This window comes from Mirounga leonina, unplaced genomic scaffold, assembly GCF_011800145.1.
Source record: "Mirounga leonina isolate KUSES-001 unplaced genomic scaffold, KU_Mleo_1.0 Mir_151, whole genome shotgun sequence".
NCBI classification, from domain to species: Eukaryota; Metazoa; Chordata; class Mammalia; order Carnivora; family Phocidae; genus Mirounga; species Mirounga leonina.
The window spans coordinates 33,926,174-33,952,322 of NW_023270377.1; the positions used below are offsets into that span (position 1 = coordinate 33,926,174).

The 26,149-nt window shown below is 42.7% G+C and overlaps 1 protein-coding gene across 1 annotated transcript in view; it reads right to left on the bottom strand.

Moving 5' to 3' along the window:
* The window catches only part of LOC118012164 (aldehyde oxidase 4-like), a 57,490-nt gene extending 50,756 nt beyond the window's left edge, over positions 1–6,734 (bottom strand). The window contains exons 1-3 of the mRNA XM_035007434.1: positions 6,681–6,734; positions 3,230–3,287; positions 1,158–1,254 (exon numbers count right to left, since the gene is read on the bottom strand). Of these exons, the coding sequence (XP_034863325.1) occupies positions 1,158–1,254; positions 3,230–3,287; positions 6,681–6,734 (209 nt within the window). The remainder of the gene's footprint in view (positions 1–1,157; positions 1,255–3,229; positions 3,288–6,680) is intronic.
* Positions 6,735–26,149: the final 19,415 nt, after the last annotated feature.

A 26,149-nucleotide genomic window follows, 5' to 3' on the forward strand; every position in this document is an offset into this window, starting at 1 on the left:
CCAGCCTCATCTCTCCACTGACCTTGCTCCAGGAGCAATCTAATGGCACTGGGTTACTCCCTGGTGTCTCATACTATAGAACACTTCTACCTTCTTGGAACTTTCTCCTCTCGCTCTTCCTCCTTCAACTCGGACTACTCCCTCTTCCTTGCTGTGATATGTCGCTGTTCTACAGTGTCGTGCACTCTCTTAAGTTCTTCTGCAGTGTGCTACATTCCAGATGGCCCAGGGCTGAACACCTGCCTTCACCACCAACTGGCCCACATGATCTTGAGCCAGTTATTTAACTTTCTTTGCCTTGGGCTTCCTCTTTTTTCAATGTGAGTGATAGTAAGGCCTATCTCAAAGTTGCTTTGGGGACTAAATATGGTAATATATGCAAGCTACTTTGAACACTGCCTGGTATATGATAAGCATTCAAAAAGTGTTAGCTATTTTTATTACCACTGTTGATATTTACGTTGATAGCTTCCAGGAAGTTATAGCTCCAGATGCAACCTCTTCTGAGTGAGAGAACTGTCTATCTCGATGCCTGTGGACAATTCCTCTTAGGTGTCCCGTAATTACCCTAGTGCAATGTGTCCAAAGCTAAATTTACTGCTTTCCCTTCCTCTGCTCTTCCTCTCCCAAGTTTCCTACTTTGTGGATAGCACCACCCAGTGACTTAAGACAAGAACTTGGAATCATGCCAGACAACTCCTTCACCACCACTTTCAATCATAGTGAGCAAATTTGCATTTTAGGCCAAGGTGATCTGAGACCCCATTCAGCCCTTCCAGGCAAAGAATTCCTCTTAGTGTATGTCAAAGCCCTAAATCTTCTACCAGGACAGTGTATCACTACTTTGTGTTTAAGCCATTCTTGCCTGACCCCCCACTCTGAAATCTCTTGCTTGAAAGCAAAGAAGTATTTGTATAGCAATAGAGAGCATGGCCCTGAGAGAGTGGCACCCAGGACAGATACACTCTGATGGAAACAAAGTCTATGGGAAAGATCTGGAGCTTATGGAGTTGTGGGGTGAGCAGGCTGGGAGGTAGTGTGAGTGCGATAAACACCTGGAAAGAAGAGAGGGGAGTGCCTATGGGCAAGAAAAGGAGGAGGCTTTTCGTCCTTCCCAGATGTGCCTAGGGCCAAGCTTGGCCCAACACAAAGGATACTGGATCTTCTTGGTCTTGGGGTTGTATCTTGACACCATGACGGTGCAGGCACCGCAGCCCCCTCCCCCACAGCTGTACTTGGTGCCTGTGAGATAGACTGGAAGGAAGGGAGTCAAGGAAAAAGAGGTGTGCAGGCCACCTTGCTTTTTACGCTGTTCTTCCTGGGATACAGATAACGACTAATATGTTTTCTTGAGTCTCACGGAGGTTTCTTGTTTAAAGAGCTGTTCCATTATTTTGCATATAAATGAGCTCAATGATGAAAGATGAGAAGAAATCCTTACAGACTCACACTGCCTTATCTGAAACTCTCCTGGCCGGATGCATTTCTAATGTAAAAATCTCCATATTTTACAAAGGTAATAAGATAGTGTTCCCAAGTGGGGCTAGGGCAGCACCTTGTAATCAAACACATTAATATTTCCGCAGTGAACCATAGGGATATTCACACTAAATGGGGAACAGGAAGACTACCAAGGGTCTCGTGAGAGACCATCCAAATGAGGTGTAAAAAGGCTTTTGAATTCAGAGTTGTGGACAATGGGTCATTGTCGAGGTGCTGGGAAGTAGTGCATGGGAAAATTTGGAAAACCGTCTCTGGGAGGCTTAACTTGCACTGTTCACCAATGTATGCTTCTACCTTCTTATTGGATTAGAGAATATTAATTTAAATAACCATGGCTCCTGAACTGGTAATGTCAACAAGCACTGTGTACCTTTTCCCTGTAATATGTTTGCATGTTTGCATAAAGAGAGAACAAGTAATATATTAAATCTCCTGCTTTAGGTTCTATAAGAATCTACTGAAATTTGCTTGGGGCCTTTTCTGGGTGAGTTTAAAAAGGATTTCATGGGTGGAGGTCATAACTGGTTTGGGCAGAATAGTGAGTTGAATGGGACATTAAGGGACAATACTGGCTAGAGCAGTGAATGATGGGTTAGGAAACCAGATTGCAAGGGGTTATGTAGTGAGAGACAGAGTCTGGAGAGAAAATGAGGCATCAGGTATACATAATCTCTTAGATAAATTTGGCAAGGAAATAACAGGGAGAAACAAAGTAGTGTTTTTAGATGGGTATGTTGGGAGGCAAAAAGACAGAAGTGGGGGAAGGAAGTGAAGATCCCGAAGAGAGGGGATAACATTATCTTGTATACCATTGAATCCCCAGAGCCTAACACAGTGCCTGGCTCTTAGTAGGTGTTCAATAAGCATATATATTTTAACTTATTATTTTGAAATATTTATAGTTTCATTGGAAGTTGCAAAAATAATACAGTGACAATACCTGTCACCTTGCTTCCCGCAAAGATGACATCCCACATAGCTATAGTACATCAAAAGCGGGAACGTGACCAGGGTATTACACTGATAACCAGACTGGGGAGCTTACTCAGATTTCACCACTTACACATGCACGCATACCATATATGTACAGTTCTAGGCAATTTTATGTCACAGACAGAGCTCTGTCACCACTGCCACAATTACTCATGCTTCCCCAAACCCAAGACATTCTTTCTGAATTATTTATTACAGGTCTGTTGAAGGTATTGGAGGGGTAGGGGGTGAAAAAAGGTCCAGATCAGAGGTGGAGAGCTGAGAGTACATTAGCTCTATGTTGGAATTTTGAAATACGTTTATTGAACCTTTTTTTCTCCAATAAGACTTATGAAAAGGTGTTAAGTGACAAGTCAGGGAAGTCCTCATGGGAGACCACTGTTGGTACCATGTACCCCTGAGCAGCTGGCTGGATGTTTTTACTTTAACACTCTTGAATATAAAACTGTCGTCAGGGGGCCACGAGACTCAAAAGGTCATAAAGTTATTTCGAAAGTTAGCACACTCATGCCTCACTGGATGATTCTTTTGGTTTTGTTCTGGTGAAAAATATGACAAATAAAGCATGGATCTCTCACTTTTGGGTGCATTTTGTCAATTCCAACTAGACTCTACAGATTGAACACAAGGGTATTTACCTTGAGCAAATACAGGGTGACTTTCTTCAGAAGTCTTAGCATGCTCACTTTTTATCACCCAGTCCAGATTCATTATAGTAAAATATAAAGGATATGGACTTTCCTCAGGTAGTACAAGAGGTTTACTTCAGGATCAGCATTCTTCTCTATGACCTACATTGTGAAATGAGAACAGGGATTTTAGGAAGATAATACCAACATGTTAGGGCAATTCTAGCCATTGTTTTGGGGGCATGTTTTTGACAGATGGTACCTTCACAGGGGAAAAAAATAACAAAGGAAAACTTTCTAAGACTTGGAACCAATTTTAAAGACATTATGGAGCATTATTTCAATGTCTCTGAATATATATGACAATTATAAATTCTGGATTGCTTTTCCTGATAGTTACCCAGAAAGGGCCCAAATAGGGAAACAGATACATAGATTCCAAAACTGACTCAGATAACTCATGGCCATAGGAAGTCATAGAAGAGGTTAGCCAGAGATTTCTTAATGGAGCCATGGGGTGTCTGTTATAAAGGGAGCCCCTCCTGTTCCCATACCCTGCTCCCAGTCCCCTAGTGAAGTGGAGGCACCACTATGCAAAGGAAGAGCAGAAGGGAGCATGAATCTGGCTCTGCTTCTCGTGTCGCAATCCTGGCTGTTACTGCCAATAGATAGAAGCTGGCACATGAGATGAAAACTCTCTGCTTTCACTGGCCCAGACAGTTCTTCTGCTAGGGATAGTCAGGCAAGATTAGAGAGAACAGGAGAGAAATTTACAAGGAAGTGTAGCTATGAGCCCAGAAACAGAGGACATTGTTCCATTAAAAGTGTTTACTTTTATCACCCCAGAAAAAGGCAACAGGCCACATTATTCTTCATATGCTGCCTCCTATTTCCAAAACTTCTGAGTCCTCATTAGATTTACTCAGCCAGAGATGAGCTTATCACCCCTCCTCTCCGAATCATAGCATGAGGAGGAGGCTAAGTACAGTGGCATCTCAGAAACAAAGCATTAGAGTTAGATTCGCTTTAACACCCTAATTGTGTGGCTATGGGAATTATTTCCAAAGGTGGGAACAAAAGAGGGGGTAGGGAGTGATGGTGTGCAAACCAGAATTAATATAACGTCTTCCTGTCTCTATAATGGGGGAACACAGCCTGACGACCCTATTCTGTGTTATAAGGACATCGATACACCTGAGACAACATTTCAGTTAAATAGTAAACCTTCCCCAACCACTTTAGCTGCCCAATGAGTGCAACACTTGATTTAATGCTGTCTCCTTCAATCATGACATGGCCTCAGGATCCAACGAAGAAAAAGGCAAGATTAGACTTTGGGAAATTAATTAAAGGCCGCCAACTGCAATTCTGACATATCAAATATATGGTACTCCCAGTCATTTAAAAAAATATTTCAGTAATCACATGAGAAATACTGGTCACACCAATAGCCACACTCACAAAATTATATAGGTACATCCTGTTTCCTCCAGTAATTTATAGACACTTAGGAAATAAATCCCTTTTTAGCAAGTATATGAAAACAGGGGAAAGCTCACCAGTAATTGGAGAGATGCAAGCAGAAACCCCCGAGACAACACGCCCATTAGATTAGCAAACCTTAGGAAGTCTGATTATAACAAGTTTTGGCACATTAAAGATTGGCAAATAATCTCTTGGCAAGGAAACAGCATCTGTCATGCAATGAACTGTGGGAGAAGTAACTTGTGCAAGATTCTGGAAAGCCACTTGGCAGGACATCTGAAATCGGCAAGGTACAATCTCACTTAGAAATTTTCTTGCCAGCGTTGGTGAGGAGACACGTCGTAGGATGTTCACTGCAGCATTTCTTGGGGTAGTGGGGAATTGGAAGCATCCTATGTGTCTATTGCTAGGGTCCTGGATAAGCAGAATGAAGGATGTGCAGAGCCTGGAGAACTAAGAAGTCACAGGTTTTCAAAGAGCAACATGGATAAATCTCAAGAACAGTGATGAGTCACAACGGGAATTTATAAGTCACGATACCACTTGTGTAAGTTAAGAACACACACACACACTCGTGCACAACACTCCGCAGGCCAAACACTGTATATTTCAAAGATATATCTATATTTCTAAATGACCATATGGAAAGAAGATGGGAAGGACATATATTTAAAATGCACAAGAGTGGATGCTTATGGGAGAAGGAAATAAAGAAAAGATAGGACATAAAAAGAAAAAAAAAGAAATAATATAAAACAAAAGAGGAGCCTTGTCCAGACTGTGATGATGGTGTGCCACAGCCAGAGATGAGTGTGCTTTGCTCAACTCTGTGCCCCTGGGTCTAAAGGAAGGAAAAGCAACCACAAAAATAACAACAAAACTAATTTCTTCAAAGAGGTGTATAATTTCCCTCCTTTGGCCATCTGTAACTTGTCTTAGAAATTTGTAAGACAGAGAAGGTTAAAAACAGCAAAACATCAGCTGTGATTTCAAAAGATTGAAGATCTGGAGAGGGAATAATCATTCTAATGTGATATTAAGGGAGAAATGGTTTTATTCCCCAACAAATGAAAAGCAGCAAAGCCCATTTTCCTCACACTCAGAGTAAGTTCTCAGCTTTTGAATTACTACAAATTGTCGCTCAGCAATAATTCTTCTGATGTTCCAGTTGGCTTCAGGTCATTCAAGATCCTGACTTACAGGTAAACATTATTGCTAAACCCAGACTTTTTCTTCGTTCTTTATTTTTTCTTTCTGTTGTTTAGTTCATAGGCCTCCTAAAAATGATGTTTCCCTGCTATTTGACAGGCAAAAATCCCAAGAATTTTTGCCTTGATTAAAGTTGTGTTTCTTTCTTTAGGGAAGAACATCAGTAATCTAAAACAACTGAGGCTTGAGAAGCAAAAGCATGAGCACCAAATGACTGTCCAAAATAATTTTTCATTTTAATAATTTACTAGTTTTTTCCTCTAATTTTCCCAAGGCACCTCAAACTTTCCATGTATTCATTTTGCTCATTAAAGTACAGGGTTGAGAACAACTGGCCCAGGCTAAGCATTAGAGCTGCCACATCTGTTCTGGAGAAGGTAGCTTAATTAGTCCTCCAGGTTTCAGACAGACAGGCTCCCGCCTCTAGGTTAATTGATTAGTGTGAGATGATTAAGGCAAAACAAAATCATTCTTTGCTACTATTACCCTTAATGTCATATATGCCTTCTATTAAAATAGCATGGGTGAACTCAAGTAGAGCTAATATCCAAAAAAAAAAGGGGGAATGACAATTTTTCATACCTGTGTCAGAATTGACTTTGGTTGTAATATAACAAAGAAAATGAGAGTTCCTTACTGATTCCAAAAGAAAAGCAAAGAGCAAGCAAAGGCCCCATTGCCTTAATACTTTGCACCAAACCTTGAACTAATGATCAATGTTCAGGTTCATACTACTATATATGACTTGAAAAAGAGAGGAGAGGATAAAGACATAACAAGTGGCATTGCAGTGAAAAAAAAGTTAGCTTGGCTTTTGTCCCTGGTATACAAAAATTCACATTAATCATCTCATAAACTTACCTTTCTTCCATTCACAAAAAAAATCAGTTCATCAGAATTGGGAACAGAAGCCATTGTACCAGGAAAAGAATGCCTCCACCACAATAGACGTTTGTTTGTTTGTTTGTTCTAAAGAGCAGATATGTTAGAGCAAAAACCTGGGTAACTATCAGCCTTGCCCACTGCATGGGGTGATTTATAGTCACACTGCCACATGAGGAGCACCAACCAGGGCTCTCTGCCCACTCTGCCCACAGGGACTTTGAATGGTTCTTGGCAGTGCCCTGTTCCTCCTTTCTTACAAATCAAGTCAGTGTCTTTGCCCATCCCTTTTGGAATCTGACTGGTTTCCCCAGGGGAATGTGTTTAAAGCCAAGGACTAATAGATATAAAGTGAGTTTTAAACTGGCTGTTATCTGGCCAAGTCATCAATCAACATAGTGCTATTAAAACTCCTAAAACTTTCTTTGATTTTTCCCGTGCAAAGGGAAGATTCCACCATGCATGTAACTGAAGACTTCATGTGTCTTTAAAACTCAACTATAACAACCTGCAAGTATATTCTCCTTCCTTAATCTTTTTTTGTACTCACCTTGTTTCTTCAAATTTAAGGGTTCATGACATCAAACTACCTAAAACGATAAACATGTACAGAGGCTTGCCATGCTCCAGTCTCTTCTTGGGACTCCTTTCATCCTTCAACAGCTTGGTAAGGTATTATCATCTTTGATTTGGAGACAAAGGAATGGAAGCACAGAGATATTAAACAACTTGCCCAGTGTCACACAGGCAACAGGTGGCAGAGTTGCTCCAGAGTCTGTGTCTTTAATCTCCGTCTGGTGCTCCACATGGAAACATGGTAGGAAATGAGGCTGAAGGAGCAGGTGCTCCAGAATATGTAGGGAGGTCTTGTCGGTCCATTAAGGGTTATGTTGAGTCTTCTAAATATGATGGGAAGCCATTGGAGGGTTTTGAGGAGGGGATGACAGGATCTGATTGTTTTAAAAAGACTGCTTTGGCTGCTTTGCAGAAAATGAAAGGTTGGAGCCAGAGTGGAAGAAGAGAGATGATCAGAAGTTAGACAGTGGCACAGTAAAGAGATGATGAGGCTAGGACAAGGGTGACAGTGAGGAGATGGGTAAGGAGGGGTCAGATTTGCCCATGGACTGGATGTGAGGTGTTGGGGGTGCTGAGTCAAGGATGTCTCCGCAGATTTTGGGATGGGCAGGTGGATGAGGCTATCCATCATAAGTTCTATTTGGACATGTTAAGTTTGGAAAGCCTAAAAAACATGCAAATGGAGATGGTGAGTGGGTTGCTGGATATTCAAAACTGGTTTTTTTTTTTTGGCTCGAGGAGAAAGAAGACTCCAGATTTGGGGCAGAATTTCACCTCTGCACCAAAGACTGGACTCGAATCCAGTCTTCCTTTAAGTTCCAAGTTCTGACCTCACCAACTGAGCAGTATGCCTACATACTCCCCTGCCTCACTGCCTCCATAGTTCCCATTCTCATTCTCTCTGATTGCTCCCTACCCAAGTAGGGGTTTTAAGGACCAACAGGAGTTTATCAGAACAAAGAAAGGACATGTTTAGCAGAGGCAACCATTTGTGTAAAGTCAAGGAAGTCTGAAACTGCATATTATGTTTCAGAGATTTACAAGTAGTTTTATCCTTATATATGAATTGCATGGGAACGAATGACAGAAATATGAGTTATCAAGTAAGATCATTCATTCAAAAATATTTGTGTGCCTGACAAGATCACTTTTCTCATGGAGCTTAGGGGTGTGTGTGCGCGCATACGTGAGTTCTGTGGGAACCTTAAGGCATTAGATAAAATGACATGTATTTCTAATGTGGTGGATAATAAATTAGAGAAACAAGGTAACTTCAGGAGATGGTGAGCAACGTGATCAAAGGTTAAGGCGATACAAAGAGACTTAGGAGACTAGTTTAGTTTTGGGTAGTCAGTGCTGGAGTGCGTTTGACCTGAGTACTAAAGGCAAGCCCATGGAGATGGCATGGGATAAGAGTCTCCCGTGGCCCTGAGAAAGAACTGAGGTTGGCATGTTAAAAGGCCAGTGTGGTGCACTGTGAACAGCAGGACGAAGGGGGAGTGAGGGGAGGTCAGAGAGATGGTAGGGGCCAGGACAAGGGGTTTGCAGATTTCTAAGGTGGGAAGGGATGCCACTGGAGACTTTTGAGCGAAGATGTAAGATCGTGTGATTTGTATTATATCATCCCACTGTACAGAGAACAAGTTATTGCTCATAAGAGGGTAGCTGGGAGACGAGCTCTGAAGCCATTTCTCCGTTCCCCGTTAGAAGTTGATGGGCGCATCAACCAGGGTGCAGGGTGGTGGAAGCAGAGGTGGAGAGAAGGGAACAGCTTGATATGAATTTTGGAGAGAGAACCAAGGGGGTCTCTTCACTTTGAGTTAATTGGACTTCCAAGTGCACGTGTCGGTTGGATACAGGGACCCAGAGGTCAGAGAAGTCCAGACTGAAGAAGCCAATTGAAGAATCATTAGCTCATAGATGATGTAAGCACACACTGTGTGGGAACTGTAAAGTACCAGAAAAAAAAAGTCACATTTCTTGTGGCAAGATATTTTGAAATATTGGTTGATGTGCTTCCTCCTGGCCATTCCTTTCCCCATTCTTCAGGTATAAGTGAGGGCATTCCACACTCCTGGCCTTTAGAGTGGATCCTTATGGCAGGAATGCCAAAAAAAAAAAAAAAAAAAAAAATCTAGTGTAGGCTCAAAAAAGGCCCTTGAAACTCTTGGCAGAGACACCAGGAACAAAGGCAGGGGATGCTGTGGACGGGGATGCCAAAGGCAAGTGTCCTCTTCCCATGCTTCTGTCCTGAATCTACTACAGGAACTTTGTACTATGGGATTTCCTCTAATCGAGTGGGACCAAGTTTCTGCTGCCAGGTGGAATGGAGCTTGAGATAGAACTTAAGTCTGTGTCTATACATCTATCTCTATATTATTTTACATTTGTGTAATAGCCAACCTCACTTAGCACTCATGTATATGCCAAGGGAAATGCTTTCCTGTATTAGCACATTTAATCTTCATGATAAACTCTGAGGTAGGAATAAAATCTCCATTTTACAAATGAGGGATCTGAAGCATTCAGAGAAGGATACAGTCATGTTTGTACATGAGTCTGTGCCCTATCAAATAATTCTATCTAAAATTTCACACACTCGTTTCCTCAACCCCCTGGTGAGACAGAGAATAATTCGATTTCCCTGGAATGCTAGATATTTTACCCTAACAGGGTAATGAAGTTTCCACTGCAGACAACTGCAGCTTTCAAATGTCAGTGCAATTTCCCTAGTTTTTGTCCATCAAATTTTCAAAAACTCTTAAGGCCTGATTCTGGGTGCCTTCCAGCCACCAGCTGGTATTATCACTGATGGGACATGCTTAGTAGGAAGACCCAGTATGACCCTCCTGAGGTGTATTGGCAATTCCAGGTCCAGGCTATTTTGACTTTTTTTTTTTTTTTTTCCCAAGCAGATGGACCTGCAGTGTCTCCCTGGTGAGTAGAAATGTGTATATATAGAATATCAGCTGTTAAGAGATTTAATAGCACAGAGATCCTTCCAGAGCCCTAGGGTTCTTTAAGCTTGTAACAATATAGTGATCCAGTCACTCCTACTATGTCAAAATGGACAATTATACATGGGAGTGATAGCTCTTGAGTGCCTGCATTATCAGTAGGCTTGGATTTGTTTGCTCAGACATAAAACTATGGACATCTCATTGTCTGGGTGGGAAGTCTCATTCTCCCCAGAAATGCAGGCCGTGTTCAGAGCTTAGCTACCTTGCAGGTCTGGAGACCTCATCCTGTATTCCCCCTCTCCAGTCAGAAAGTACCAGTAACGAATCAAACACCCAGACAGAAATAAGGCTCTTTGGGACAGTAAAAGGTACTGCTCTCCTCCAACATTTCTGTAGCTTTGGTCTGTAATTTACAATCTGTACTTGATTTTGTTTTTGAATTCTGGTTAACCTATAAAACGGAGCCCTCAGTTCTGCCACCGAGTGGCTAGCCCAGAGCTCCATAGTATTCTTCGGCCATGCAGTTATCTACTCCAGGAACTAAAACTTTCCCATGAAGGGCTGGTTAACATTTACTTCTTCCTGTAAAAAGTGGACTCCTGCAGCAATTCTCTGTGGATGTGTCAGAGCCGAGAGATAGAGCAGGCCTCTCCTGGCACTTCACCTACCCCTGTGCTCCCGCTTCTCCCGCATCTCTGCAGACAGCTGGTCTCCACAAAGGGCATTTCTGTTGATACATTTCATACTGATGTTGTAATAAAATGGGTCATTTTTAAGGCTTTTAGCTTTTGCAGTTGTGATAGGGCAAAGACTGATGAGGTAGGTGTATCCTCAGCACTCTTTCCTTCCTCCTATCTACCTCTCCTAGGGAGGAGCATTCTTCCTCCTCACTGGTCTCTGTGCTTTCCTTTGTAAGAACAAGCTGGGTGATGGTGGGGAGGAAACAAAACGAAGATGGAGTTGGGGAAGACAGACAAGTGCAACTAGGGAGAGAATTTGGTGGGTTTTGGAGAAAGACCAGTTGGGGGGGCTTGAGAGAATTAGGAGGAAATAGGATTTTTAGAAGTGTTGTGATGAGTTACAGATTTCGATGAACATTCTTCAAGAGACACAAAGATTGGAAAACATATTAACATTATTTTTGGCTACCAGACTATATTTCTTAGTGCTGCTGGTACACAGATCCTTGGGAACATGAATCTGTCAGTATGAAAATCTGATCATCCAGAACCAGAACACATCTGGATCTTAGTGTACTTTGGTGGAGGGTGGACCCTATGAGAGCAACACTGTCTATTATTGGCACTTTTCAGCTCAAGTCCCCCTCCTCTATCTCAGGACCCACCCACCCGAAATTCCTGGATTCTGACCTCTGGTGGGCTGATGTATCCCAGTTTAGGGGTCCACGAAAATGTTTTCCTTTTAAAATCAGAAGAAAAAAATGAACACAAATGAAACTGGATTGTGTTTTTGTACTGATGCAGTTGTAAAATACAATTTCACTATTTATGGAGGAAGGAGCCCACAAAGGCAGAAGCCCCCAAAACAGGTTCTATCCTGCACCATCTCCCCCGATTGCAGGGCCTACTTTGGTCTATTGGGGCAGGTTGAATTCAGGGCTGAAATATTTGCAACACTCCTTGTCCACAGACCTAAACCAAATTCTCCAACTTTGCTTTTAATAAAATCTGTACAGTAATTTGATCCTCCTCTAACTTCCCTATCTATTGCTCAATTGCCCTGCATCCAGGTGACTTCTTTAAACTCTGGCACATCAGCACAAACAATCATTTCTCTGCCTACATTCCCAGCTGCTTATTTCAGTGGGTCAAACCCATTCTTTTCACAAACTGCTATATGACTAAATGTTATTCCTGACACCTTTTCATTCAACTGAATTTAATCTAAATAAAAGTTTTACTACTTGAGGAACTCTACTTCATATGGACTCCTATGATTTCGGTGCCGCTCTGTAGGATATAGAGCTAGAGAGATGTGAGCCTTTCAGGACTCCACACAGCAAAGGGCTCTTCGTATGTGGTTGTGCTCACCGCAGCCTTGACTCTAATGGCCAGGCCCAAAGCCTCCCAAATGGACTTCCCTTTTCCATTCTAGTCCCTCAAACTTGTTTTCCACAATGCAGCTGGAATGATCCATTAAAAACACAAATCTGAATACGTCAAGGTCAATTGTGTGTGGCCTAAAGTCTTTCCGTGACTTGCCCGGTTATAAAAAAAAAACAAAGATGCTAACATGGCCCACGTGGTCTGAGGGTCTGGCCCTGCCCCATGCAGACTCTCCATCCCACTGACATGCTCCTAGCACAGACGTCCCAGTTCTTGGACCACACCCCTCATTTTCCATCCCAGGGCCTTCAAGCATGCTATTCCCTCGGCACCATCTGCTGCAGTTTCTTCCCCGGTAAAACCTCATCCCTCAGGGTATGGCCTAACTGTTGTTCTCTCAGGAAGGTGTCTGACCCCCAAATCTAAAAGCCCCTGCTATTATCTTCACTGACCACTTCGTATTTCTTTGGAGCACTTATCAAAGCTTGCAATGACATTTGTGTGATTACTTGGTTAATACCAGTCTCTCCTATTGGATCATAAAGCCCATGTGGGCAGGGTCTATGTTTGTCTTGTTAACCATTTGTCTCCAATGTCTGGCACTTATATTTTTTTTTAAAGAATGACTGAATCCATACTATAATGAGATCTTTATAGTAAAGATTTTAGAGTGGGTCTGCTATTGATTTCTTGTTCTTCCTCACTAAAGAACTGATGATAAACCTATGCAGTGTGGCTGAGAATAATCTGTATTCCTTCTGGACCCTCTTCTGGGTGATCTATGTTGTTCTTGTCCTTCTATGAGTCCCATTCTATTTCAGGACTCTTAGTGCTCATCACAGACAGTTCTTCAGCTTTTTGCTTTTGCACTTGCTCAAAGAAAAGCCATGAAGTATGAAATCCCATCAGTGACTTCTAGTGAAGTCTTGGCCTCCCTCCAGTTTGCTTTGCAGCTTTCCGGATGTCTGTTTAACTTTCTAATGGGAAGGACTTTGTGCTGCCGTGGTTTTGTTTAACTTGAGCATCCTGTATCTGTGTTCTCTTTGGTAGCTTCATTCTCTCCGCAGGACCAGCACTGTCTCTATGACTGCACAGTGGTGAGGGCATCTGCATTCTGGAATAACAATAAGAGTTCATTTTTATTGAGTGATTAGATGTGTTGGGCACTGTTCTAAGTGTTAGCCCATTTAATCTTCAAACCAAATTAAAGAGGCAAGGACTATTATAATGCCCATTTATAGATCAGAAAAACCAAGGCATGAGAGTTTAACGAACTTGCCCAAGGTCAGACTCTAATAAATAGTACGGCCACGATTCAAACCTAGGCCGCCTGGCTCCAGAGTCCTGGCTGGTCTCTGCTAAGTACCAGGGCGTCTCTAGGGACTTGTGAAGGCTATGATATTTTTGGGTAGCTTCATTAATCAAACCTGTCAACGAAAGAAGTCATTAGGGAGTGGCTCAGGGAACCCATCTTATCTCCTGCTCCCCTGGTGACTGCGGTACTGCAGGTAGATGGTGGATATATGGAATTTTCTTCTGGCTGGGAAGTAATTGCTGCTTGGGCCAGTCACTCTTTCTCAAGTGGGAGAAGCTGCTTTCTGCTCAGCAAAAAGAACTGGCATACAGATATAGGCTGAAAATAAGTTAGATGTTTAGAAGCTGATGATGACCTTTTGTGTTCATCATATGACACAGTACTGGCCATAATAGGAACTCAAAAAGACTGTTGAATGAAAAAAGTAACACAAATGGGATGGGTTCCTCAGTTTGGGTTCCTGGCTCATTTTCTGTGTTGAAGTCCATTCTGCTAATTTAATGGAAGATACAGAAATAATTAAATTCACCCAAGAAGCTAAAAGATCAAGGAATGATGCCAGAAAAGGGTTAATGTCTTAAATCTTAACACTTAAACCATCAGAGCATATCAGGTGGTGCCCAGACATTCCTTGCTAGGCTTCCATGTCACAACCAAGGAGCAGCTGGATTTTCTCCGAGGACTGTCTTTCCTGTGCATTTCTTCCCATACACTTCCTCTCCTCTATCTTTCTGGTCTCCTGACACGATTGTGTATCATGTACCCTATACAACAATCCAAACCTACTGCCATGCCAGTAACTCTCAAAACTCAGTCCTCTGCTCTGCCTTGGGCCCTTTTACTTCCTTTTCTTATTTATGCCCATTTTATTTTTCTCTGCTCATTAATGCTATGTCTCATGCTTTTGTCCTCCCCCCTCCCAGTTTGTTCCTTATTTCATTTTCTACTCATTTTCCCTTCAAACAATCATTTGTGATCACAATGTTACCAAATTCGAAATTAAAGATAAAAAAGACATCTGGCCACAGATAATATTTAAATTTTAAATATTTAGTTTCAAACAAGGAATAAAAACAGAAAATACAGACATAACAATAAACAGCAATGAAAAAGTTATATATCAATATCTATGGGATGCAACTAAGACTATATTCAGGGGGAAATTTCTTAACTTCAAATGTTTTTATTTTTAACCTAGAGTGATTAAAAATAAAAGAACTAAATTTTCATCTCAAGAAAGTAGAAAAGAAAAATCAAAAGAAAGTAGATATAGGTATATAACAATGACAAAAGCAGAAAAAAATATTTAGAAAATGAAAAAAGGGTAGAAATGATAAATAAAACCAAAACTTTTTTTTTGAAAATCTAGTAATTTAAATATCTAATAAGTATGCTTAAAATGAGAAAATTCAAATAAACAAAATTAGAAATAAGAACCAGGATATAACCATTACGTTCAACTTTATGCCAAAAGTTTGCATTGCTCATACTACCAAAAATTTAGGACAAATGCAATTCAATGGAAAAAATAGATGACTATGGTATGTAGGGTACTATGGAAAACAATTTAGCCATTAAAAATAATGAAGATTAATGCAATATATGTTAAGAAAAAAAAAAAGAAGATCGCAGGATGGGAAGAATGAAGGGGGGAAATCGGAGGGGTAGACGAACCATGAGAGACGATGGACTCTGAAAAACAAACTGAGGGTTCTAGAGGGGAGGGAGGTGGGAGGATGGGTTAGCCTGGTGATGGGTATTAAAAGGGGCACGTTCTGCATGAGCACAAACAATGAATCATGGAACACTACATCTAAAACTAATGATGTAATGTATGGTGATTAACATAACAATAAAAAATTAAAAAAAATAATGAAGATTTCTATATACAAGATGTGAAGGGCTCTGGCCCAGCATTAACCCTGACGAGGGGGATTCCTAGAGTCTTCTCTCCCTGTGTCCAGCCTGCTGACTTTGGCCCCTTCACCACAGATCTTCCTATGGTCCTCTCTGATGGTGTCCTTAGTCTCCTTACGGCCTTAATAGCTCCTTCATCACCAAATCCAGCAAATCTACTTTTAACAACCTGGCAGTCAGTTTAAGAATGTTTATTTCTGAGGGGTTTATATGTGTGTGTATGCTTATAACATACAAGACACAATCCATGCCCTCAAGAAACTGACAGTTGCATATAATGATTCAGTAAAAATGACAAAGCAAGATTTTATTAAGTACCCCAAAGCAAACTTGCTCTGAGGCTTCAGGTAGGAGGAGCATGTGAAAATGCTTTGTAAACTGGAAAGTGGCATGCAAATACTGGTAATTATTTTATTTGTTGTTATTTTCCTTGTTATAGTTCCAACAAAAACTCCTGACAGCCTGCATAGTATGTAAACTGCCTCCCTAATTTCAAACTCCTGCTTAGCCTGCCACCCTTTTCACCCTTCATATAACCCACATTATGAGCTGCCCCAGTGCTGAAAATGATGGGTATAGAAGCAGCACCCCCAAAAGAAAAAGGTGAAAGGGAATGAGTGGGAATTCAAAAAGGACTTACTGAGTTGAGTGGGTGTATGGCAATGCCATTTGCAAAACCAGCTTGTTTGTATATATAAAAATTGGGACAAAAAGAAGTTTGATGTTTTGTACTGTTTGGTATTTGAAAATTATGTTAGAATACTCCAGTTGAACATTTTTTGAATATGCTTTGGATAAATTAAAAAATATTATGTTTTAATGCCTTTTGAACTTAACCTATAAGTATACTGGCTACAATTATTTGGCCATTCTCACCTTAACATAGTACATTTATTTTAGTAGTAAATACAACCAATCTCCATTTTAAGCACACACGTAAGGGAAAAAAATTCAATGAGCAGAATTAGGCTAAACATTACTGTGTTGAAGTTAATGGTGGCAAATATTTCCATAGATTTTATTTAATTATTTCCATATTTCCTTCACATTCCTCTCCAAAAATCATCTTCAGAGGTGATGCTGCTTTAGCCAACATTTTACTGACTGAATTAATGATTCTTTAATAACTGAGAGCCTAGAAAGTCAAGTGAATTGTCAACTTGTGCACTAAAATAAACAAGAATTTGCTTTTTAATCACCATGGATTATCACTTATCATACTCCAGACTACAGACTAATGATGAAAGCTCAATAAAAATTATTTTTAGCCATAGCATCTTAAATAAGAAACTCTACAAATTGCAAGCAAACAACAAAACCCTTTCTGTTCTCCCATTTTTCCTAAGAATAGAAATGTTTTGGCTCTCATTTTCCTTATAAAATCAGCATAGAAATACCATCCACAATCAGAAAAAAACTGTATTAAACACCACGTTTTCATTGAAGCTCCAGGAACATAATTGCTAATACATAATAACTGAAGATTACATATTTTTAAAATATGTTAATGTGAAAAATTGTGTAAATATGAAAAACAAATATTTATGAGTTGCCCTAATTTTCTATATATTTGAGATAAAGATGTTTATACTAATGACCTGTCCAGTGTTTAAGTCATTCAGAAAATCAACTTTTGTTCTCGAGCCCCAAATATTAGGCAATAGCATTTAGAATCAAGTCATGGAATCTAAAAGAAAAATTCAGAAAACAAGGAATATGATTTAAGAGCAGTAAAAAGGGGCACCTGGGTGGCTCAGTTGGTTGGGCGTCTGCCTTTAGCTCAGGTCATGATCCCGGGGTCCTGGGATCTAGTCCCACATTGGGCTCCCTGCTCAGCGGGAGGCCTGCTTCTCCCTCTCCCGCTCCCCCTGCTTGTGTTCCCTCTTTCGCTGTCTCTCTGTCAAATAAATAAATAAATAAAATCTTTAATAAATAAATAAATAATAAAATAAAATAAAAGCAGTAAAAAAATTTAAAACAACCCACTATAATTAATTAGCAGCAAAATTTTTTTTTACTTATTTTAAAAGATTTTATTTATTTGAGAGAGAGAGTGTGAGAGAGAGCAAGAGAGGGGGGAGGAGCAGAGGGAGAAGCAGGCTCCCCGCTCAACAGGGAGCCTTACATGGGGCTCCATCCAGGGACTCCAGGATCATGACCTGAGCCCAAGGCAGATGCTTAACTACCTGAGCTGCCCACGTGCCCCCAAATTTCTCTCTTTGTAAATATTTAATCTATTTCTCAAAAATTATTTAACTTGTATAAGTTTATTTTCTCTTTCCAAACAGGTATTCATTATTTTTGTGGATAAATTAAAAGGATTCTTAATTCTTTGACATACTATACAGCAGAGATTAATACAATACTTACTCTAGCTAAGAAGATTGTTTTTCAATATAGCAGTAAAGATAGGGAATCAACATGCTCAAATCATGACAAATATATTTATTTAAAAATTCTCTTCTATGTTTGACCTTTTATTTTAGGTCTTTTGACATTAGTATCAATTTGTATGAGGTTCTTATTAGCATGAGCAAACTGCAATCACTTCAGAAGCAAAAATTCTTGAGTTTAAATTCTTAAATTCTTAAAATTAAAAAAAATCTTGACTTTCATCAAAATTGAAACAAAGAAAAAAATTATGAAGGGTAGAGAATACTCTTCAGTTGTATATTTACCCATATTGATTATTAAAAAATGTGTATAGCTTGTTTTATAAATAGTATATAAAACAAAGGAAAAGCCTCATAAAATCATGTGATTTTTCTTTTCTCATGTATGCTTGTTTGCAAGTTTAATATTCAATTATTTTGGGGTGCTTGGGTGGCTCAGTTGGTTAAGTGTCTGACTCTTGGTTTTGGCTCAGGTCATGATCTCAGGGTCATGAGATCAGCCTCAAGTGGGCCTCTGTGCTCAGCAGGGAGTCTGCTTGTCTCCCTCTCCCTCTGCCCCCTCCCAGACACCCACTGCTCAAGTGTGTTCTCTGTCTCTGTCTCTCTCTCGCTCTCCCTCTCTAAAATAAATCTTGGGATGCCTGGATGGCTCAGTTGATTTAAACATCTGCCTTCAGCTCAGGTCATGATCCCAGGGTCCTGGGACTGAGCCCTGCATAGGGCTCCTTGCTCAGTGGGGAGCCTGCTTCTCCCTCTGCCTGCTGCTCCCCCTGCTTTATGCTCTGAGAAATAAATAAATAAAATTTAAAAAATAAATAAAATAAATCTTTAAAAAAATAAAATTTTTTTTTCTTATAAGGAGAGGTAAAATAAAGTAAAAGCAAAGTCAAATTAGCATAAAGTTGTCTTAAGTTAAAAAGAGCTCATCTTTTTTTGGTTTCCAAAAAACCAAAAAACTAATGTAGTCTTTAAAACCAAGCAGTCACTGGAGAGACATGGAAACTGAAGAAGGATTCGGTATGGAACAGGTGCAAAAAGCTGAACACACAGGTAAAACAATTTACATTTAGGCTATCAAGTTCTTCCTTTACCAATCTTTTATCTAAATAAGGGAAGATTTGCAGATAACTAGAATTCACTAATATCTGGTAGGGTCAAAATTTATCTAAAAAGTAAATTTGTATTTATTGCACAGAACAGAATTTCCTGAATTCTTTCAGTACTTGTCTGTTCATTAGAAACCAAAAGCACAAGATGATGTCTTCGTAGCAGGTTTGTTTGTTTTTGTTTTTAAGATTTTATTTATTTGAGATAGAGCGAGAGTGAGAGAGCAAGCACAAGCAGGGAGAGCAGCAGGCAGAGGGAGAAGGAGAAGCAGGCTCCCCAATGAGCAGGAAGCCTGAGGCCAGGCTCAATCCCAGGACTCCGAGATCATGACCTGAGCCAAAGGCAGACGCTCAACCGACTGAGCCACCCAGGCGCCCCTTCACAGCATAGTTTTAAAAGACATTTTCTGGGCTTTAAATCTTTCCTTTATATATCAAGCAAAGGAGCATGACAAAGGAAAGTCATTCAGAGAGGGCCTTTTTCACTGTTAGGCACCTTAACGTAGTTCGGTGGGATCATTACATTTAAAAGAGGCATAACAAATTTGCAGAGTTCCAGCTAATGAGCCTCTCAGCTTTCCACATTTTGCCCATGACAATCATTTGCTGTTTCTTTTCTGGTGATCTACACAGAAAATTTTAAGGAGACACACAAAGGTCAGCATTTTGCTCTGCAAGTTGAACACGTGCTGGTACGGAAAGAGGGTGAATGTAATGTGAAGAGTGGTGAGCAGACAGACCTGCCACGTGGTTCCTTCAGTGTCCTGAGCTACAAAAAAGAAAGCTCACAATTTAAGTGACTAATTAGCTCAAGCTGCGCACACCGACTGTACTCACCCTCCGGGGCAGCTCCTCCGGCACTTCGGGCCATTCCCTCCGGGGCCTTCTCTACTCGTCTCCTCGGTCCCGCCCGCCACCTCGTTCTGTCCGGGGCAGCGCAAACCAGTACACTGGACACGAGGACATCCCTTCTGCAATAGTGAAATGCTTGGTCCCATATTCTCGGGGAGGCCAGACCACTGGTAATAAAATCCTCAAACGAACGCCGGCACGTTTCTGTCCTTGCTCAGTCTAAAGGCAAGAGAATTCTCACACCTTTCCTTCACTTGGGGAACCAGGTATCCGTTCCAATTAAATTCTTGGACCGGCATCGAGCAGGCACTAGACGAACAAGAAAAATCCATTTCTTGAAAGCAGGATATACATCCATTTGCACTTGCATCCCTAAAACACAAATGAATTTCCCTGAGTTTCTGAAAAGTTCGACAAATGGGTTCAAGAAACATCAAGGTGTCTGAGCTGTTTCAGGACCTTTTTCTCCACAAAGTGGATTCCTTTGGCCCCTGCTGCGTACCATTTTCCGTTTGTTTCCTACCAAGACGCCTTCCAAGAGCAAACAGCCCGGGGGGCCTAAACATACTTCGCTTAAAGGCTCCCTGCACAGGGATCAACGCCATCCTTGTCAGGGGTGCTCTCCCCGGCGGTCCCGGAGCCGGCACTGAGGGGTGGCCGCCGCTGGGCCCCGTCGCGGTCACCCGGTCGTGGTCCCTGCGCGGGCAGGGCTGGCGGGGTACGGGTCCCGGACCAGCGCGGCGGGGAGGCGGCGCCGCGGGGCCAACGGTGCCGGCCGCGCGCACGCAACCGCCCCAGGTTCCGCACGCGGCGCGGGGCCACGTGGGCGCGGCCGGGCCTCCACGTGCAGGGCGGTGGTCCCGGCCCGGAGGGTCCGCCTCCCGCGTGGGCGTGGTGGGCGGGGCTGGCCGCCGTTCCTCGGCGTCTACCGGAAAGAGCAGAGCGCTGGCGGATCCGCGAGGCAGCTGCAAGTGTCAGTTGAGCAGAGCGGTAACGTCTCCAGGCGCGCGGGGATTCCGCCTGGTCACGAGGTGCACCGCCTTGGGCTCCAACTGAAGGGCAGGATGGGGGGTTTGGGCACCGGGAAGATCTGGGCCAGAATAGCCAGTGCTCACTGTGGTAGCCTTGTGGGTGTGGTAAGACCAGGGGACAGTGAGAGCCAGGAGAGAGGGCTTCCAGGCTCCATCCAGCCCCTGAGCACCCCTGGATTTGGGGGCACATTAACAGAGGTTTCCCGCACTTTGGAGTGCCTTCCTCCCCTCTAGGGTTATTATGATCGAGTGGTTTGAGGCCAAAAGAGGAGAGGTGTTTTAAGTAGGTGTGTGTGAGGGTGGGGTGGGGGCATTAAGGAAGGGACTTTTCGGGGCCTTTAAAATCTTGCTAATGGTGGGGCGCCTGGGTGGCTCAGTTGGTTAAGCGGCTGCCTTCAGTTCAGGTCATGATCCTGGGGTCCTGGGATTGAGCCCCACGTCCAGCTCCCTGCTCAGCAGAGAGCCTGCTTCTCCCTCTCTGCCTGCCACTCTGCCTACTTGTGCTATCTCTCTGTCAAAAAAAAAAAAAAAAAATCTTGCTAATGTTAACCGCCCCCCACCCTCCCGTGGAGGTGGGCTGTGTCTGAGGGTGTGTTACTGCTGTGAGTGTGGGCACAGAGCCTCAAGCACCCCATCCTTAGTTTTGAGGCGTTTAGTGCTTCTGCCCCTACTCCTACCCTCAGGTACTCCGTCCCTGAGCCGTCCTTGGCTCACTCCTTCCTCTCTTTCTCCTTCCTTTTTTATTTTCTTCTATTTCCCTCTCTCTCCTTCCCTTCCACATGTTCCTTTTTTCTTCCCTCTCTGCAGTGTCACACTTTGGTGAGTTTTATCCAGTCTCCTGGCTCTAATTACTAATTACATGCATTAGTCATAAATCTTTCTGTAGCCCAGACCTCTTGCCAATCCCAAATTAACTGTCTATTGGGTAAATCCCTTAGGATGTCAGGTAAATCCTGACAACCAGGCTATAAATCTAAAATCAAAGTCACGTTTCCTTGGAGAAAGGGGAACCCTCCTACCACTGTTGGTGGGAATGCAAGCTGGTGCAACCACTCTGGAAAACAGTATGGAGGTTCCTCAAAAAGTTGAAAATAGAGCTACCATACGATCCAGCAATTGCACTACTGGGTATTTACCCCAAAGATACAAATGTAGTGATCCTAAGGGGCATGTGCACCCCAATGTTTATAGCATTCTGCCAAACCTCAGATAGCTATCTTCTTATGCCACTGTGACTCAGTCAAATGTCCCTTGCTCACTTCTGCATTACGGGGTTGTGGGCTAGAAAAAGCAGAAGACATGAGGAAGCATAAAGGACTAGCTGAGGAGTAATACTCATCATCATGAAGATCATGATAATAATCATCACTAACATTTATTGAGTTGTTAACATGTGCCCCCATCCTGGGTTAAACACTTGTACAGTTAAACTCATTTAATATAGGGACTCTAATAGGTAGGTCCCCTATTTTCTCTGTTTGACAAATGTGGAAGCTGAGGCACAGATAGGTCAAAAACTTGCCCAAGGTCCCACTTATGACTGGTTTGAGTGGCAGAGCTGGGATTTGAACCCTGTCATCTGGTTTTAAAGCCACCATGTCACTCAAAACTTTTCCAGTCAGCATTTTGTGAGTATCGAAGCTCAGTGATGGAGGCAGAAGAAATAAGACATGCTGCCTGTTCTAAAGCTTGCAGTCTGTATAGCTGGGGACAAAGAATTAGAAGCACTCTGAGTGAGAAAACATCTCTCGGTCCTTGGCGCTCCCTTGGTGTGCAGTCCCTGGCACTGGAAAGCTTGTATGGCGATCGCTTGTTTCCCTGTTTCTCCACCAGACTGTGGCCTCCCTTGGGCGGGGACTTATGTCCTCTGAATGGTTCTCTCTTGGCCCAACACAGCACCTCACACAGAGCAGGCACACAGACTGTGTTTGTGGAACTGAACCAAACTGAAATGGTATTGTTCAGAACACAAATGTAATGGGGGGCAGATGTGGGCTGCTTGGTTTGGCTGGGTCATTGTAATGAAGGATAGTTGGAAGAAAGACAGGCAGGGACAAGGGGCCTCCAGCCCTACAGGGAAACCACCCTCACACTGCCCTGGAAGGAGCCCTCCCCCCTTTCCCACGTGATAGGTAGATGACAAAAACCTGATTGGGTGACAGGCACAGGGAGGGTTTATCAGATTAAAACAGCCTGCCAACAAGCCCATAAAGACCCCCTAGACTTGGAAACTGTGGTGGCAACCCTCTCGGGTCCCCTCCCTCTTCGGGAGCTTTGTACCATCACTCAATAAACTTTGCTTTACTATCACTCAATAAACCTTGCTTTGCTGCCCACCACTCTTTGATCGACCTCTTCATTTTTCAAATGGGTGTGACCAAGAACCTCGGGCACCGAAGGAAAAGAAATCCTGCTACAATTGGAAAGGTTCAGGGAGGAAGAGCAACTTGAGGGATGAAGGAGGTTTAGAGGTTGTTCTAGACTGAATGTGTCTTCCCCAAATTTGTGTTGAGATCCTAACTTCCTAACTCTCAAGATAACAGTAGTTTCAGAGGTAGTGTTCAGTGATTCATCAATTATATATAACACCCAGTGCTCATTATATCACGTGCCCTCCTTAATGCCCATCATCCAATTACCCCATCCCCCCACCCACCTCTCCTCCAGCAATCCTGTTTGTTTCCTATAGTTAAGAGTCTCTTGGGGCGCCTGGGTGGCTCAGTTGGTTAAGCAACTGCCTTCGGTTCAGGTCATGATCCTGGAGTCCTGGGATCGAGTCCCACATCAGGCTCCCTGCTCAGCAGGGAGTCTGCTTCTCCCTCTCCCGTTCCCCCCTCTTGTGCTCTGTCTCTAAAATAAATAAATAAAATCTTTAAAAAAAAAAAAAAGAGTCTCTTATGGTTTGTCTCCCTCTCTGATTTCATCTTATTTTATTTTTCCCTTCCTTCCCCTATGATCCTCTGTTTTGTTTCTTAAATTCCACATATGAGTGAGATCATATGATAATTGTCTTTCTCTGATTGACTTATTTTGCTTAGCATAATACCCTCTAGTTCTATCCACATCTTTGCAAATGGTAAGATTTCATTTTTTTTTGATGGCTCAGTAGTATTCCATTATATATATATACCACATCTTCTTTATCCATTCATCTGCCAATGGACATCTGGGCTCTTTCCATAGTTTGGCTATTGTGGACATTGCTGCTATAAACATTGGGGCGCATGTGCCCCTTTGGATCACTACATTTGTATCTTTTGGGTAAATACCCAGTAGTGCAATTGCTGGGTTGTAGGGTAGCTCTACTTTCAGCTTTTTGAGGAACTTCCATACTGTGTTCCAGAGTGGTTGTACCAGCTTGCATTCCCACCAGCAGTGTAAGAAGGTTCCCCTTTCTCCACATCCTCACCAACAACTGTTGTTTCCTGAGTGATTAATTTTAGCCATTCTGACTGGTATGAGGTGGTATCTCACTGTGGTTTTGATTTATATTTCGCTTATGTCGAGTGATGTTGAGCATTTTTTTCATGTGTCTGTTGGCCATTTGTATGTCTTCTTTGGAGAAATGTCTTCTCATACCTTTTGCCCATTTCTTGACTGGATTATTTGTTTTTTGGGTGTTGAGTTTGATAAGTTCTTTAAATCTTTTTTTTTTTTTAAAGATTTTATTTATTTATTTGACAGAGAGAGACACAGCGAGAGAGGGAACACAAGCAGGGGGAGTGGGAGAGGGAGAAGCAGGCTTCTTGCCGAGCAGGGAGCCCGATGCGGGGCTCCATCCCAGGACCCTGGGATCATGACCTGAGCCGAAGGCAGACACTTAACAACTGAGCCACCCAGGCGCCCCTTGGTAAGTTCTTTAAAGAAAAGCGACCACTTTTCGCAAGGCAGGAGGTGTGGAGAAGTGAATCTGAGTTGATATATCGGAAGATAAACTGCCAGGGGGCTGTGGGGGTGGTGTTGAAGCCTCTGTGAATTTACCTTTAAACTAATATATGTTCCCTGCCCTCATGTACGTTAGGCATGTCTAAAGGAGTTGCAGAGAATTAACAAGACAAGGAGGGACCCCATGCCACCTCTGCAGACCATCCACACAGGCCATTTGAATTGGTCATTCGTTGTCAAAGTCGGGGCCAGGCCCCTCTCCGTGCCAGGTGCAGTCCTAGTGTCTGTTAGGTGAGGACCACAGACAACCCCAGATACATTCCTGACTCTCCCCGGTCCTGGGGGCAGAGAAGACAAAATTAAAAGGGAGGAGTTTTAATAAACATACTCTGAGACACTGAACCCGTGGGGGGGTGGGCACACTGACCTGGCTTAGAAAAGCATCTGAAGGGACCCCCCTCCCTTCCATCCCTGGAGCAGCCAGCCGGCAGACCACTGGGAAGGCACTGAGTGGATCTCTCTGTCTTGCTCACTGCTGTATCCTCTGGCCTGGCTCAGCCACTGATCCACGCGGGGGCTCCGAGAATGTCTGTCGAATAAATAACACCATTGATTAACCATGTGTCAGTCCTGGCTGACAGTCTCTGGCCTCTTCTAAATCACTGCCTGCCTGGGCTCATTCTTTTTAAGAGGGTGACGTTTTCAACTGTCCCCCGTGACCAATTCACGGGCAGCTTTGAACTCTGTAGCAGAGCTTGGTTTCTCTTGTGGGAACCATCTGGGCCCTGAAGGAGCCCTATCCTGGAGGAGGGTAGGCCCAGGTAGCAATTCAGAAGCTGGCCCTGCTTGCCAAATGTCAGGAGACAATCAGGCCCAGCATGCAGATGCCCCGGGGATAGTGTGGGTGGGGCTGGCAAAGCTGGCCAAAGTTTCAGGGATTATCCACAGCAGGAACTGAGCTTTTATTTTTTTTTATTTTTTATTTATTTATTTATTTATTTATTAATGAGAGACAGAGAGAGAGAGAGAGGCAGAGGGAGAAGCAGGCTCCCAAGGAGCAGAGAGCCCGATGCGGGACTCGATCCCAGGACCTTGGGATCATGACCTGAGCTGAAGGCAGACGCTTAACCATCTGAGCCACCCAGGCGCCCAGAACTGAGCTTTTAAAAGATATGAAGGTTTAGAAACTTCTTGCTTTTTGATTACACTTCTAGTCAGGCCAGTGCCAGAGGTTTATCTTCTGTACTTCAAATTCAGAAAGTAATAGACTTTAAAAAGCTTTTCCCAAAATATAGAGTACTCTAATAATGAGTCCATGCTTTTTCAGGTACACATGCCCCTCCCTGG